The sequence below is a fragment of the Pseudorasbora parva genome, chromosome 8 (assembly GCF_024679245.1).
Source record: "Pseudorasbora parva isolate DD20220531a chromosome 8, ASM2467924v1, whole genome shotgun sequence".
NCBI classification, from domain to species: domain Eukaryota; kingdom Metazoa; phylum Chordata; class Actinopteri; order Cypriniformes; family Gobionidae; genus Pseudorasbora; species Pseudorasbora parva.
In genome coordinates, this window is record NC_090179.1 from 44766597 (window position 1) to 44781204 (window position 14608).

The following is a 14608-nucleotide window of genomic DNA, read 5'->3' on the forward strand; positions in this document are numbered from 1 at the left end:
CCCAAAAACGAGCGTTTAAAGCTACGGTCTATGGTTTAAAGAGACAAAAGTGGATACGGTCAATAAGACATGAAGCTTTAGCAGGAAGAATGGGTCAGTTTTGGGATCCTGACACTCAGTGTGTCCACGTGTGCAGTAAACATTTTGTCAAATATCCAAATGTCAGTTTATTATAGCCTATTATATTTCCTGTCGCTGATTACTGATTACAAAACCAATTTATTTAATATCTGGAATACAAAGCAAAACTCAAATAAGAATAGACAAAACACCAATAATAAATAAGTCTTTACTTTAACCGTCTTGCTGTAAACAGGACAAAGCAAAGAAAAAAGGAAGAAAGAATTGTTAGTGACTTTACTTTTCATCTTCAATTGCATAAGGTAATTGTACAACAGGTTTTGTAATGTTATGTTAGCAAGGTATAATATGTTAGTTAATTAGACCATTAGCATAGGTTGACCTGAAAGAAACATTGGAGTTGGAATTAAAAAACATTGTAGCAATATAATATCACAATATTTTTCAGAAGATAGCTCAATCTGTAATTGTACCACTGAAAAAAAACTAGCTACTGTAATTTGTTAGTCAGAGAACACATCGATATTTTTGGGGAATGCAAATATGTTAGCAAAATCGTAATTTTGTGTAAATGTATTTGGAAAACTTGAAATGAAACGACACCGTAATATTGCATCCTGTTTGGATAAGGGTGTTATATGATCTTCAGGACAGCAGGAGGCGCTGTGTCGAAAAGACGAGGGGTCTGAGAAATATATGTGTGGGATTGTTTTGTTTTTCACAAATGTCATTATATTTATTTATGAATGTATTTAATTTTTGTGAATCTCTTTACATTTATTTGTGAATAACAATCTGTTTGGAATAATGTACCAAAACTACCGCCATACTTTTGTTGTGTTTTTGTTATTTGTGTTACATTCGGGATTTCTACATATTGAATTTCGGATTCAGCCCCCCCCCCCCCCCCCCATCTCTCTCTCAGGTTCTCTCTCTCTCTCTCTCTCTCTCGTCCCAAATGTAAAGTGAACGTCAGTTAGAGTTCTCCTGTCGCTAATTTAAACAGGTAAAATACGAATACGATACGGAAAAAACAGTGCTTTAATGGCTTTAGAAGAAACGTTTGTCGAAGAAATGTCCGTGTATCTTTCTGATGCTAAAGCTGGAGGATCGGAGAAGCTGAACCTTGTAAAAGTTTGATCGAGGTGAGTGTTCATGTGTGTGACTTCCTCATATTAATATCAATCTCTGGAGGAGCCATTCCAGCGAATAGGTGACATTTGCTTGTTGTAAACTCAAAATTAAACTTTATTATTATTCTTTTTTTCAACACTGAATCAATACTACACATATTCAACTCTTCAAAATGTGTTTTGGTCAATCTCAGGTAACTTTATTTAATTTTTTACAAGGTTTCGAAACAGAGGATGGGTGCATGTTTTTTCAGTCCTGTTACTAAAACTCATGTGCGGTTTAAAAAGCTAGCATGTTTAAAACCATGTCAATTAATTCCTTTGTTTTCCCTTCAAGAAAGTGATGATTATTGGTTATATATCTTCAAATAATTAATATCTGTGACTAAATAACACTCTATATGAAGACAAGGTGTATTTAAAAACAACAACAACAAAAAAACAACACAAATACTTTTTATTTTATTTTAAAGAAGACTGAAGCCACAAGTTTATATTTGTTAATATTTTGATTTATTAAACAATTGTGTAAATGATGGACTAAGCAAAACTGATAAAAACAGTGGTTTAACTATTTTTTTTTAAAGAAAAAAAGTAACATTTTGTAACAGGAATGAGTGTCCATATGTGAGTCCATGTGTGTGTGAGAGGGAGAGTACACATAGCCGTGTGTCCATGTGTGTGAGATGTCTGTGTTGAAGGGATGCACTATGTGCTAATAGTACTTGACACACAGCGAAGGAGGTGGAAAGAGAAAGAAGGAGAGAGCGAGAAGGAAGGAGAGATGGAAGAAAAGACAAAAAGGGTTAAAAGAGAGGGTTGCTGGTATGTCTCGCTCCTTTCCTTGGTGTGTGTGAGGACAACGAGCAAATTGTAGTGATTTACCTAGAGTTAATATCTTTAAAATAAACAAATAACCTCTAAGAAATAATTTAGGTAACATAGTACAATGAGATAGTCAAAGTTACAATTTCATCAAATATAGAGCAATACAAATGAGAAGACTTACTTTTGGCCTTCCCATGGGCTACATAAGATCCAGATGATGCACCTTCCTGTTGAAACGCTCCTTTAGTGGCATTTTCCACGTTTTTAGAGGGGGCAATATGTGAGAGTAACAGGACTGAGTGAAAGGGTAGTGACTAAAATGTGTATTTTATATAATATATTATGGATTTTTTAATGATTTTTTTTTAAGCATAGATGTAATGGAGTACTAGCCTGACGTGGTCATACTCAGCTCTAGTCAGAATATGAGTCTGATGCTCATTGGGCTGTGATTATGGGGCGTGTTTCAACCCAACCAGGAAAGACCTCGATTGGACAGACCGACAACCAATCAGAGCAGCGGAGCGACACATTGTCAAATGTCAACAGAGCTCAACTGCACTGTGTTGCCAAGTCCGCGTTTTCTCCGCTGGTTGTTTTCTATGTCCGCGGGTTGAAGCGACTATTATGTGATATATAGACCCATGAGTGTGAATTTTAGCAACAACCTTGACAAAATAACACACATTTTACCCCCAAACGTAATTTTTTCCCTGGAGAACCCCCCGAGAAGTGATTGTTTAGGGCTAGTAGTTGGCGGGTTTTGTTGTAAAAACTTGGCAACCCTGTCTGCACGAGCGCTGGCTTTGCCGGTGTTGTAAAAAAATAAAATAATTTAATGATACTCAGAGTACTTACCCAACATGATCATCATTTCAGAGAGAAATAGTGAAGGTGATGCAGACACAAACAAGCTCTCCGTTTAGGATTCAAACAAATATAACCCAAGCCCCTTTGATGACGTGATGATTACGGTACTGTTGATCATCTGTCCGTCATCGGCTAAAGCCCGCCCTGATGATCTCATTGGTCAGTTTCTGTTGATCATCTGTCCATCATCGGCTAAAGCCCGCCCTGATAATCTCATTGGTCAGTTTCTGTTGATCATCTGTCCGTCATCGGCTAAAGCCCGCCCTGATGATCTCATTGGTCAGTTTCTGTTGATCATCTGTCCGTCATCAGCTAAAGCCCGCCCTGATGATTTCATCGGTCAGTTTCTGTTGATCATCTGTCCGTCATCGGCTAAAGCCCGCCCTGATGATCTCATTGGTCAGTTACTGTTGATCATCTGTCCGTCATCGGCTAAAGCCCGCCCTGATGATTTCATTGGTCAGTTTCTGTTGATCATCTGTCCGTCATCGGCTAAAGCCCGCCCTGATGATCTCATTGGTCAGTTACTGTTGATCATCTGTCCGTCATCGGCTAAAGCCCGCCCTGATGATCTCATTGGTCAGTTACTGTTGATCATCTGTCCGTCATCGGCTAAAGCCCGCCCTGATGATCTCATTAGTCAGTTTCTGTGGATCATCTGTCCATCATCGGCTAAAGCCTGCCCTGATGATCTCATTGGTCAGTTACTGTTGATCATTTGTCCGTCATCGGCTAAAGCCCGCCCTAATGATCTCATTGGTCAGTTACTGTTGATCATCTGTCCGTCATCGGCTAAAGCCCGCCCTGATGATCTCATTGGTCAGTTTCTGTTGATCATCTGTCCGTCATCGGCTAAAGCCCGCCCTGATGATCTCATTGGTCAGTTTCTGTTGATCATCTGTCCGTCATCGGCTAAAGCCCGCCCTGATGATCTCATTGGTCAGTTTCTGTTGATCATCTGTCCGTCATTGGCTAAAGCCCGCCCTGATGATCTCATTGGTCAGTTTCTGTTGATCATCTGTCCGTCATCGGCTAAAGCCCGCCCTGATGATCTCATTGGTCAGTTTCTGTGGATCATCTGTCCATCATCGGCTAAAGCCTGCCCTGATGATCTCATTGGTCAGTTACTGTTGATCATCTGTCCGTCATCGGCTAAAGCCCGCCCTGATGATTTCATTGGTCAGTTTCTGTTGATCATCTGTCCGTCATCGGCTAAAGCCCGCCCTGATGATCTCATTGGTCAGTTACTGTTGATCATCTGTCCGTCATCGGCTAAAGCCCGCCCTGATGATCTCATTGGTCAGTTACTGTTGATCATCTGTCCGTCATCGGCTAAAGCCCGCCCTGATGATCTCATTGGTCAGTTTCTGTGGATCATCTGTCCATCATCGGCTAAAGCCTGCCCTGATGATCTCATTGGTCAGTTACTGTTGATCATTTGTCCGTCATCGGCTAAAGCCCGCCCTAATGATCTCATTGGTCAGTTACTGTTGATCATCTGTCCGTCATCGGCTAAAGCCCGCCCTGATGATCTCATTGGTCAGTTTCTGTTGATCATCTGTCCGTCATCGGCTAAAGCCCGCCCTGATGATCTCATTGGTCAGTTTCTGTTGATCATCTGTCCGTCATCGGCTAAAGCCCGCCCTGATGATCTCATTGGTCAGTTTCTGTTGATCATCTGTCCGTCATCGGCTAAAGCCCGCCCTGATGATCTCATTGGTCAGTTTCTGTTGATCATCTGTCCGTCATCGGCTAAAGCCCGCCCTGATGATCTCATTGGTCAGTTTCTGTTCGGGAATAATTACTCCTCTATGGAGCGAGGCCAGACCGAACCGCCGACTTTAAAAAAATTGTGGGCGGGGCTAAGTTCGTCTGGCATTCAGGCTAATGGAGTCCCACAACAATGCAAAAAAAAAAAAAGATTTCTAAACGATAATACTTCATGATAAAGTTTAGATTTAGATACCAGAGGAGACATGTAACACATGCTATTTTTTAGTGTTCTCAGTGTTTAACATCTCTTTTATTAATGTTTTAAATGTTATATTTTACATTTGCAGCAAGATTAATGTTCAGGACACTTTGCTTAATAATAAAATGTATTTTAGAGTTAATTTCCATGCAAATTTATACACACAATGTCCTGGGGACTGAAATGTTATCCATTCGATGGAAAGGCTCGATGGACATTTTGAGTGATTGTTTGTCTGATATGAAATCTTTAATAAAGGGTTTCTTTTGTGTTTGGTGATGTCTGTGATTCTTCAGAGGTTTAACAGCAGATGTGTAATCATGAGTGACTGAGCTTGAGTTCACACAGTCACATGATCCTTTCCTCACACAATCCAAATGTGCAGATAAATGATGAAGGATGTTTAATGTAATCATTTAATTTAGTGTCTGATGTTTGTTCATTCAGAGTCCGTGGAGGAGATCAAACTCATCAGATTCTCCTGCAGCTTCATCATGGCTGATCCACAAGGATCCACAGGTGGAGATTTCTCTCCAGGATGCAGGTACTTTCAACACACACTGATAAATATTGTGTTACATCACAGAAAAAGACCCCCCCCCCCCCCACACACACACACACACAGATGACAGAAACAGTTTACAGAAAATAAATAGTAGCCTATTATGTTTTAAAGCGGTGGTGTCATGCGATTTGACTTTTGTAACTTTAGTTAGTGTGTAATGTCGCTGCTTGAGCATAAACAGTATCTGCAAAGTTCCAGCGCTGAAAGTTCAATGCAAACGGAGATATTGTCTTTTAAAGTTACGGCAGTTTATTGCCTACAAAAACGGCCGGTTTGGACTACAACAAGCTTCTTCCTGGGTTGGTGACATCATAAACCCTCGCTAGTCTCCGCAGATGTGACTTCTGCCCGTAATGGTAAGGGGCGTGGCGTTTCCAGGACAACCTGTACTTGGCACTTCAGCCAATCAAAATACAGGAAACTACATTTGGCCATCTGACCAATCTAAGACCATTGCGTTTTTCAGAGGGAGGGGCTTCAGAGAAGCAGGAAGCAGACGAGCCGTTCAAAGGACAGTGGAGACAGCGGAGTGGAATAAAGGGAGAATAGAAGAAAAATACGGTGTTTAAAAAAGAAGAAGTGTTAGACATGTTATACTGCGCCCCATAAACACAACCAAGCCTAGAAAAAAACACGGAACCACTCCTTTAATATTAAAATTAAAACAAAGTGCTTTTTGATAAACAATGGATGTATTTGCATTAATCAATATAGTTCTGATTATAAAGAACGATCACAGTAATCTAAAGGATTAAACTGAATCTGTTCTCTGTTCCAGTTCGGTCCAGCAGAGGAGCTCAAGCCCAGAGTCCAGCTGTGTGTCTATGAAGAGTAACTGGTCTATGGGTGAACCACTAAAGTTTGGAAACACATGCCCGGATTTTAGGTGCTTATAGTATTATTTTCAATATAAAGCATTGAGAAAGTTAAAAATATGAATTAGTATTAATTATAATTACTTGATATATTTGGGAAACTTGAAGGAATCAGTTTCAGATAATTAATCAATTTATTAATCCACTGAATCTTTTAAACAAATATCTATCAGTTTTATTAAATTATCACTGTTTTGTCCAGAAACAGTAACAATTTAATATTGATGAAATTGATATTCTGGGCATGATAGTATGAATATGACCGAACCAGTGACCTAAATTTGTGAAAATAAAACCAATATGTGAATACAAACAAAACTTTATTGACTACACTAAGACACACAAACACTAAAAGAAAGAAAAACACATTACGCCTATTTCTCACACAGTCCGTATGCAGTGTGTGTTGCGGTGTGTATGCAATGCAGGAGCCGCATGTGCTGTTGTGCTTTAACATATGCTTCTGTTGCAGTGTGTAACTGATCCGCGGCTGTATACCAAAAGCACAACATTTATTCATTATTTTTATTTCAAATCCATAATTTTTTTGGGCCCCACGTTTATATTAGGTGGCCTTAAGTGCTATGTACTTACATCAAAAAATAAGTACAATGTATTTATTGTGTTCAAATTGTATTGCAAAACACTTTTGCTGATATTAAGCTGGGATACGGGTAGAGTTAGGGTAAGGTGTGGTGGTATGTGTGAGTTTAAGGGCAGGGTTCGGTGTAAGGGAAGTGCCAACTGTGTAATAACAAATGTAACTACAGAAATTAATTACAGACATAATTACATGCAGGTATTTTTTTAAAATGTAGGTACAATGTAAAAACATGTATGTACACAATAAGTGCATTGTATCAAATGATTAATTACAATGTTAGTAGATAGTAGTTAAGGCCACCTAATATAAAGCGGGTCCCATTTAAACAACGTTTTATTCAATTAATTACTTTATATTGTCACGGTTGGTTGAAGATGAGGAGGAGTCGGAAGAGTGCAACACTGGTGATGAGGGTTCAACACAGACTTTACTTCAAACAGTAACTATATGTACAAACACAACAATATCCGACGAAGGACTGGACAGAATGGGGAGTATAAATACACAAGGGAGATGAGGGAACTAATCAGACACATGTGGAGATAAACTAATCAGACAAACAAGCACAGGTGACGACAGGACAGAACATAATTGTGACATTACACCCCCCTAGAAAAGGCGCGTCCTCGCGCCGTGAAGAAGAAGATGCATAAAAAGGGATGGAGGCTTCGGTGGAGGGCGTGAGGCTGGTAATGGGCAGAGTTCTGGAGTAGGCGGGCACCAATACCATGGTGGCGCTGACAGTGGGAGGATCCAAGGCGGAGTCCTGACTGCCAGGGCGGACGGAACCCTTGGACCGATCGGCAGAGGCGGAACCATGGTGAGGTGAGGAACCGGCGAAACCGAGTGGCGGACGGACCAGGGCGACATCTTAGGCCTGGAAGCCTGGCGCCGAGCTGCTGGCTCACGTAACTGAGACGATGACGTGGGTCCGGATGACCAGAACGACGATGTGGCGAGGGAGGCCGACAGGGAGGCTGGAGGAAGGGAGGAGCCTGCTGACGCCGGAGGGGTGCAGGGTGCAGCCTGAATCCTGGAAGTCCAAGGCTTAGGCTGAGCGTTGACCGCCGGAGGCTGACCTGGAGAGACGAGGGAGCCCAGCGGCGTTTCTGGGTAGACGGGCCGCAGAGACGATGAAGGAGTGGTGAGCCGAGGTGATGGTGACGGGCTGACCGGCCGAGATGGAGAGATGGGCCTGGAGGCCTGAGGTGTAGCCGGGGACTCTACCTGAGCTGCTGGCAGGAAAGCCCGAGGCGAGGATGAGCTGCACGGAATGAGCGGCAGTGGCAGAGCCGAGGAGCTGAATGACACCAGTGGTGCCGACGGATCAAGGGGGCTGGCCACAGCCAGCGATGGAGAAGGGATGAGGACAGATGAGGACACAGGCAGAGGATTACAAGACGGGACTGGCGAAGAAGATGATTATGAAGATGATAGGGTGGGGACTAGGGTGGGAAAAGGATCCGCGGACCCCAGATCTATCAGGTCTATGTTCGCTCCCGGCTCTGAGTTGAAATGACTCGCCTGCATCGACTCCGGTGCTTTCTTGTCCTTCCACTCCCGGCTAACCTCCATGGGCACTTTGGGATCGCTGGCTGCAGGTGAGAGACCGTCGCTCTGGATTATCAAGGCCAGGTAGTCCAGATACGGCCAGCTCTCGGGGCAGAGAAGGAGTTTCAGCAGGGGTGAGTCCATCTTTTTTACTCACTTGGAGCGTCGGTTATTCTGTCACGGTTGGTTGAAGATGAGGAGGAGTAGGAAGAGTACAACACCGGAGATGAGGGTTCAACATAGACTTTACTTCAAACAGTAATCATACGTACAAACACAACAATAACCGACGAAGGACTGGACAGAATGGGGAGTATAAATACACAAGGGAGATGAGGGAACTAATCAGACACATGTGGAGATAAACTAATCAGACAAACGAGCACAGGTGACTACAGGACAGAACATAATTGTGACATATATCCGTTAACATGGGTACCTAAAAAAATATGCACCGCATACCCACGGCCAACGGAGTATGTGTGAAATGGCCGTTAGTCTGTGGGTCTTTAATGAAAGGTGAGCAGCGGTGGGATCACATAGTGGGTCACTCAGATTGGCACTCCTTGAGATCCTGACACAACAGTTTTAGGTGGTTAAGTATTTGCATATCATAAATTGAAGCTACATTTTAGAACTCAGCGTTTATATCAATAATACTAAGCTGATTACTCAAATACACTATATTTCAACATTCAGGAAATTAAAACACGATTACTTAGGTACCAAACATAGCCTACTTGATATACAGATTATTCTACAAATTTTACAGGAAAGAACAAAAAAAATTACATGAATCAAACCTAATCACATAATCAAAAGTTATAGCCACACATTTCATAGACTATGACAAGGGAACATTACGTGCACAGATGTCAGGGTTCTGTCACTTCGGTCTGGTTTATTCTTAATGCCCTTTCACACTAGCTTAGTAGAGATCTTAGTAGAGTAAATTTTGTTATCGCTTCATGTATTCAGATCCTTTATTGTGAAAGGCCCTTTCGTTTGGTGGCAGAGCTCTGACACTTCTATGGTCTTGTATTTGTGTGGGTGTTACAGTTTTGTCTTTCAACTGCATGATACGGTATGTGTGTGTGTGGAATGCGGTGAACAAATTCAGACACGTCTGTCTAGTTCAGTTTCGGTTCAGTGTTGGGGTTCAGACACAGTTCTACAGTTCAAAGTTTGCAAGTCTGTATGCTTTTTTTTATTATAGTTTGTTTTAAAACTAAAATGAACATGTATCAACATAGTGTTAACTATACACACAAGAGACTTAAAGGGGGGGTGAAACACTCAGTTTCAGTCAATCTCATGTCAATCTTGAGTACCTATAGAGTAGTATTGCATCCTTCATATCTCCGAAAAGTCTTTAGTTTTATTATATTTATAAAAGAAATATAGACTTTCCGGAAAAAAACGAGCGCCTGGAGGCGTATCGAGTGGGCGGAGCTAAAGAATGACGAGCGCAAAGCGGTGACGTCCTCAAGCGTGGAGAAGCCCATCGCTATCTATCTCAGCTAATAGATATGATCCAGAATCAAATTCGGAGGCTGAAATAAATTGAACAGGAGAAACAGCAACAGCAGGACGTCCGTCTCTGTGGTATGTACTGTATTTAGTGGCCTGTCAACATTTGTATGTGTTTACTCGCAGTTTATGAGGACATGATTCGGTTTATGGACTATTGTATGCGACTAAACCTTAGCAGTAGCAAGCAAAACGGTTTTGCACGTCAGAATAGTGTAACGTTATACAGAGAACAACAATGAAGTCCGTTAGCGCATTTGAATGACGAAGCACGTGATCATGTCGTTTACTGATGTTTACTCACGTGACGATAGCCAAGAGTACAGACATTTGAAGCAGTTTTACTCACCGCCTGCTTCCAAAGCAGGACCAAACCTTTATCGCTGGGACCACTCTGTCAAAAACACACTTTTTGGTATGATTTGGTGAAGTCCTGACAGCAGTGAACGGTGGAGATCTACTTTGCGAAGTGACTGAAGCGATGTTGTGAAGCTTCCCGTCATTTCTGCGTTCAAATCGGTTCAAATGCAGCGCTGCCTTCCGGGAATGCTGTGCTGAAGCGTTGAAGTCACTCGACGTCACCCATAGGAATAAAGTGGAGTGCGGCACAACCATAGGGCGCGTCAGAAGTGTTCACGGATGACTGGATCTGCACCTTGAAAGAGTGTTTATGGGCGTGCATTTCCTCTCTCGCTCTAGTCACGCGCACCCTACCGGGAGAAGAGCCCGTACGGCCCATACAAGGACCTTCCGCTCTTACTAACGTCAACCCGAGCCATACTCGAAAAAAACTCTCTGAAACTTGTGAGAAACCGGAAGGAGTATTTTTGACACAGAAATACTCCATCAAACGTCCAACATTAGTTTTTGAAACTTTGTCTGTTTAGGATGGGAATCCAAGTCTTTAACAGTGTAAAAAGCTCAGTATGCATGAAACAGCATTTCACCCCCCCCCCCCCCCCCCCAGTTCCAGTTCGGTCCAGCAGAGGAGCTCAAACCCAGAGTCCAGCTGTGTGTCTATGAAGAGTAACTGGTCTATGGGTGAACCACTAAAGTTTAAGAGTGGAGATAAACAACCTGATCTCAGGTATATCATTTGTATTAAAATGATGCCTATAGTACGATATTTTTTAAATGAAAGGCAATCAGTCATTCAGTCAATCTAATGAATTAAGTAATGTAAGAGGAGATTTTGTAAAATTGTAAGTGTAAAATTGAGCAGATATTTCTAACTGCTGGTTCTGATTTGTTGAAAGCTACACAGTGTCTGATCAGATCAGTGATGTTTCACACCAAGAGTACTGTTCCATAAAGGTGCTTTATGCTGCAAATTACAACTCTACTCATTAGTGCACAAAGATATAAAGACAATATTCATCAAATAAAGAAGTGCAATTCTTGAGCCACCAGAGAGAACAAATTAAATTCACAATGTCACAACAAGCCCCTAGCACTGACTTTTATAGCTACAATGAAAACATTTTTATAGGTAAAATGAAAGGTTCAGTTCATATATCTGACTGTATGTATTGACAAAATTGTATACATAAGGATGCGCTTAATTCGATGCCTCAAGAGGGGGAAGCAGTGTCCTACCAACACTGTTTACAGTGGAGATGGGCAGTTGTTGACCTTAACTGGGGATATCGTCGGAGGGAGGAAGGAATACTTTGAGGATCTCCTCAATCCCACCAATGGCTATGGGCTCAGAGGAGGAATCATCCATCACCTGGGCTGACGTCATAGAAGTAGTTAAAAAGCTCCTCGGTGGCAAGGCACCGGGGGTGGATGAGATCCACCCTGAGTACCTCAAGTCTCTGGATGTTGTGGGGCTGTCTTGGCTGACACGCACGCCTCTGCAGCATCGCGTAGCAGTTGGGGACATTGCCTCTGGACTGGCAGACCAGGGTGGTGAACCCAGGGTGGACCGGGGAGTGTGTTCCAACTACAGGGGGATCACACTTCTCAGCCTCCCCAACAAAGTCTATGCCAGGGTACTGGAGAATTCAGCCGATAGTGGAACCTCGGATTCAGGAGGAACAGTGTGGTTTTCGTCTCGGTTGTGGAACACTGGACCAGTACGATATGGTTTCCAGGGTGCTGGAGGGTTCATGGGAGTTTGCTCAACCAATCCACATGTGTTTTGTGGATTTTGAGAAGCCATTTGACTGTGTTCCTCATGGCGTCCTGTGGAGGAAGTGCTTTGGGAGAATGGGGTCCGGGGCCCCCTGCTTAGGGCTGTTTGGTCCCTGAAGCTTGGTCCGCATTGCCGGCAGCAAGTCAGACTTGTTCAGGCATCTTGGGGTCTTGTTTACAAGTGGGGGAAGGATGGAACGGGAGATTGACAGACGGATTGGTGCAGCTTCTGCAGTAATGGTGATAAAGAAGGAGCTGAGCTGTAAAACGAAGCTCTTGATTTACCGGTCAATCTACGTTTCTATTCTCACCTATGGTCATGAGCTGTGGGTCATGATCGAAAGGACAAGATCCCGGATACAGGCGGCTGAAATGAGCTTTCTCCGCAGGGTGGCTGGGTGCTCCCTTAGAGAAAGGGTGAGAATCTTGGTCACTCGAGAGGCGCTCAGAGTAGAGCTGTTGGTCGTCCACATCAAGAGGAGCCAGTTGAGGTGGCTCGGACATCTATTTCGGATGCCTCCTGGACGCCTTCCCGGGGAGGTGATCCAGGCACGCCCCACTGGGAGGAGGCCCCGGGGAAGACCTAGGACACGCTGGAGGGATTATGTGTCCCGGCTGGCCTGGGAACGCTTCAGGGCTCCCCTGGAGGAGCTGGAGGATGTGGCTAGGGAGAGGGAAGTCTGGGCGTCTCTGCTTAGACTGTTGCCCCCACGACCCAGCCCCAGATAAGCGGAAGATGATGGATGGATGATGGATAGATTGCTTGAAAACTCTACATTTTTAAATAATTAACAAAGTTCTACAGGAGCTTGTTCAGTTAATCTACTCAATTAGCACAATATGAGTTATACAGTCGACTTCTGTCCCATGACAGTTTTCCAGCATCCCTCCACTACCCCACCTCCTCACTCTTAACTAGGAGTCTGGAATTGTGGTGGGGGTTACTTTGGTTTCGGGCAAAATTCTGAGGTCAGGGCCCTTACCTCAGATTATATGCAAGTGTAAACTTGTGAGCGCACAGGTTCATTCATGTTCATCCCCTCGCTGTGTGCTCTTGTCTCATGTGTTTTGTTGAGCACTTAGTTTATTTGGCTCATTGGCCAGTCATTTTCGTGTAGTCGTGTTCTGTCTGGACCTTATGCCTGGCAAATTCTCACAGAATCAACATTTATCAAACAGTCAGTCAGTGATATCAGGGAATGTCATGGAGATTGATGGTAATTGAGATTTTTGTCCACCTTTATGTAATGGAGTTAGACAGAAAACTTGCGCAGCAAACTAGTTATATAAGTTTGCAAGTCTGTATGCTTTTTTATGTTACTTGTTTTGTGTTAACTAAACAAAAGAGACTTAATGCCATTTTGGATGAATACATCCATTAAAAAAGGATTAAAACTGAATCTGCTCTTTGTTCCAGTTCGGTCCAGCAGAGGAGCTCAAGCCCAGAGTCCAGCTGTGTGTCTATGAAGAGTAACTGGTCTATGGGTGAACCACTAAAGTTTAAGAGTGGAGACAAACCACCTGATCTCAGGTATATCATTTTTATTAAAATGATGCCTATACTATGATATTTTTGAATGAAAGGCAATCAGTCAGTCAGTCAATCTAATTATAGCAATGAATTAAGTAATGTAAGAGAAGATTTTGTAAAATTGTAAGTGTAAAATTGAGCAGATATTTCTAACTGCTGTTTCTAATTTGTTGAAAGCTACACAGTGTCTGATCAGATCAGTGATGTTTCACACCAAGAGTACTGTTCCAAAAAGGTGCTTTATGCTGCAAATTACAACTCTACTCATGGATGTACAAAGATATAAAGACAATATTCATCAAATAAAGAAGTGCAATTCTTGAGCCACCAGAGAGAACAAATTAAATTCACAATGTCACAACAAGCCCCTAGCACTGATTTTTATAGCTACAACTTAAACGTTTGATTTGCAATCCAATGCATGTTAAATGACAGACCTAGTATCACCTGAATCAGCATGTTGTTCGATATATAACATCCTCATTAGCCTTACACCTACATATTTAGAACGCAAAATAAAAATATAATTTATGACCAGATAGGAAAATATTTGTAGTTTAATTGAGAGTAATTAAAAATGCTCCAATTACTTTAAAAGCTGACATCTGGGCACACTTCAGCTTTAATAAACAACCTGGTAAGCACGACCTGGAGAAGACGTGCACTGTGTGTAAATCAAAGCTATCTGATTTATCAAAACAATTTTATTTACACTTGGGCACATACATGTATCTCTGCAAAACGGAAATAAATCCGATCTTCAAGACTGGTACTGGTAAGATTATTCAGTTTCTTCACTTTTAATGAAAATAATTGTATGTTGAGCTCCTGCGACTTTACTTTTAATCAGGGCTTGACATTATTATTTTTTGCTCTCCAGCCACTGTGGCTAGTGATTTTCCAAAGTTACTAGCCACTCAGCATTTTCACTG

The 14608-nt window shown here is 42.4% G+C and overlaps 1 protein-coding gene across 2 annotated transcripts in view; it reads left to right on the forward strand.

Annotated features, from left to right (window-relative positions):
• The first annotated feature begins 1046 nt into the window (after positions 1-1046).
• LOC137084886 (NACHT, LRR and PYD domains-containing protein 3-like) overlaps positions 1047-14608 on the forward strand; it is a 61970-nt gene continuing 48408 nt past the window's right edge. The window contains exons 1-5 of one of the 2 annotated variants that reach the window (XM_067451432.1): positions 1047-1226; positions 5332-5428; positions 6228-6335; positions 10983-11096; positions 13563-13676. In XM_067451432.1, the coding sequence (XP_067307533.1) occupies positions 5379-5428; positions 6228-6335; positions 10983-11096; positions 13563-13676 (386 nt within the window). In that variant the 5' untranslated portion in view covers positions 1047-1226; positions 5332-5378. The remainder of the gene's footprint in view (positions 1227-5331; positions 5429-6227; positions 6336-10982; positions 11097-13562; positions 13677-14608) is intronic. The other variant, XM_067451433.1, reaches the window with a different exon arrangement.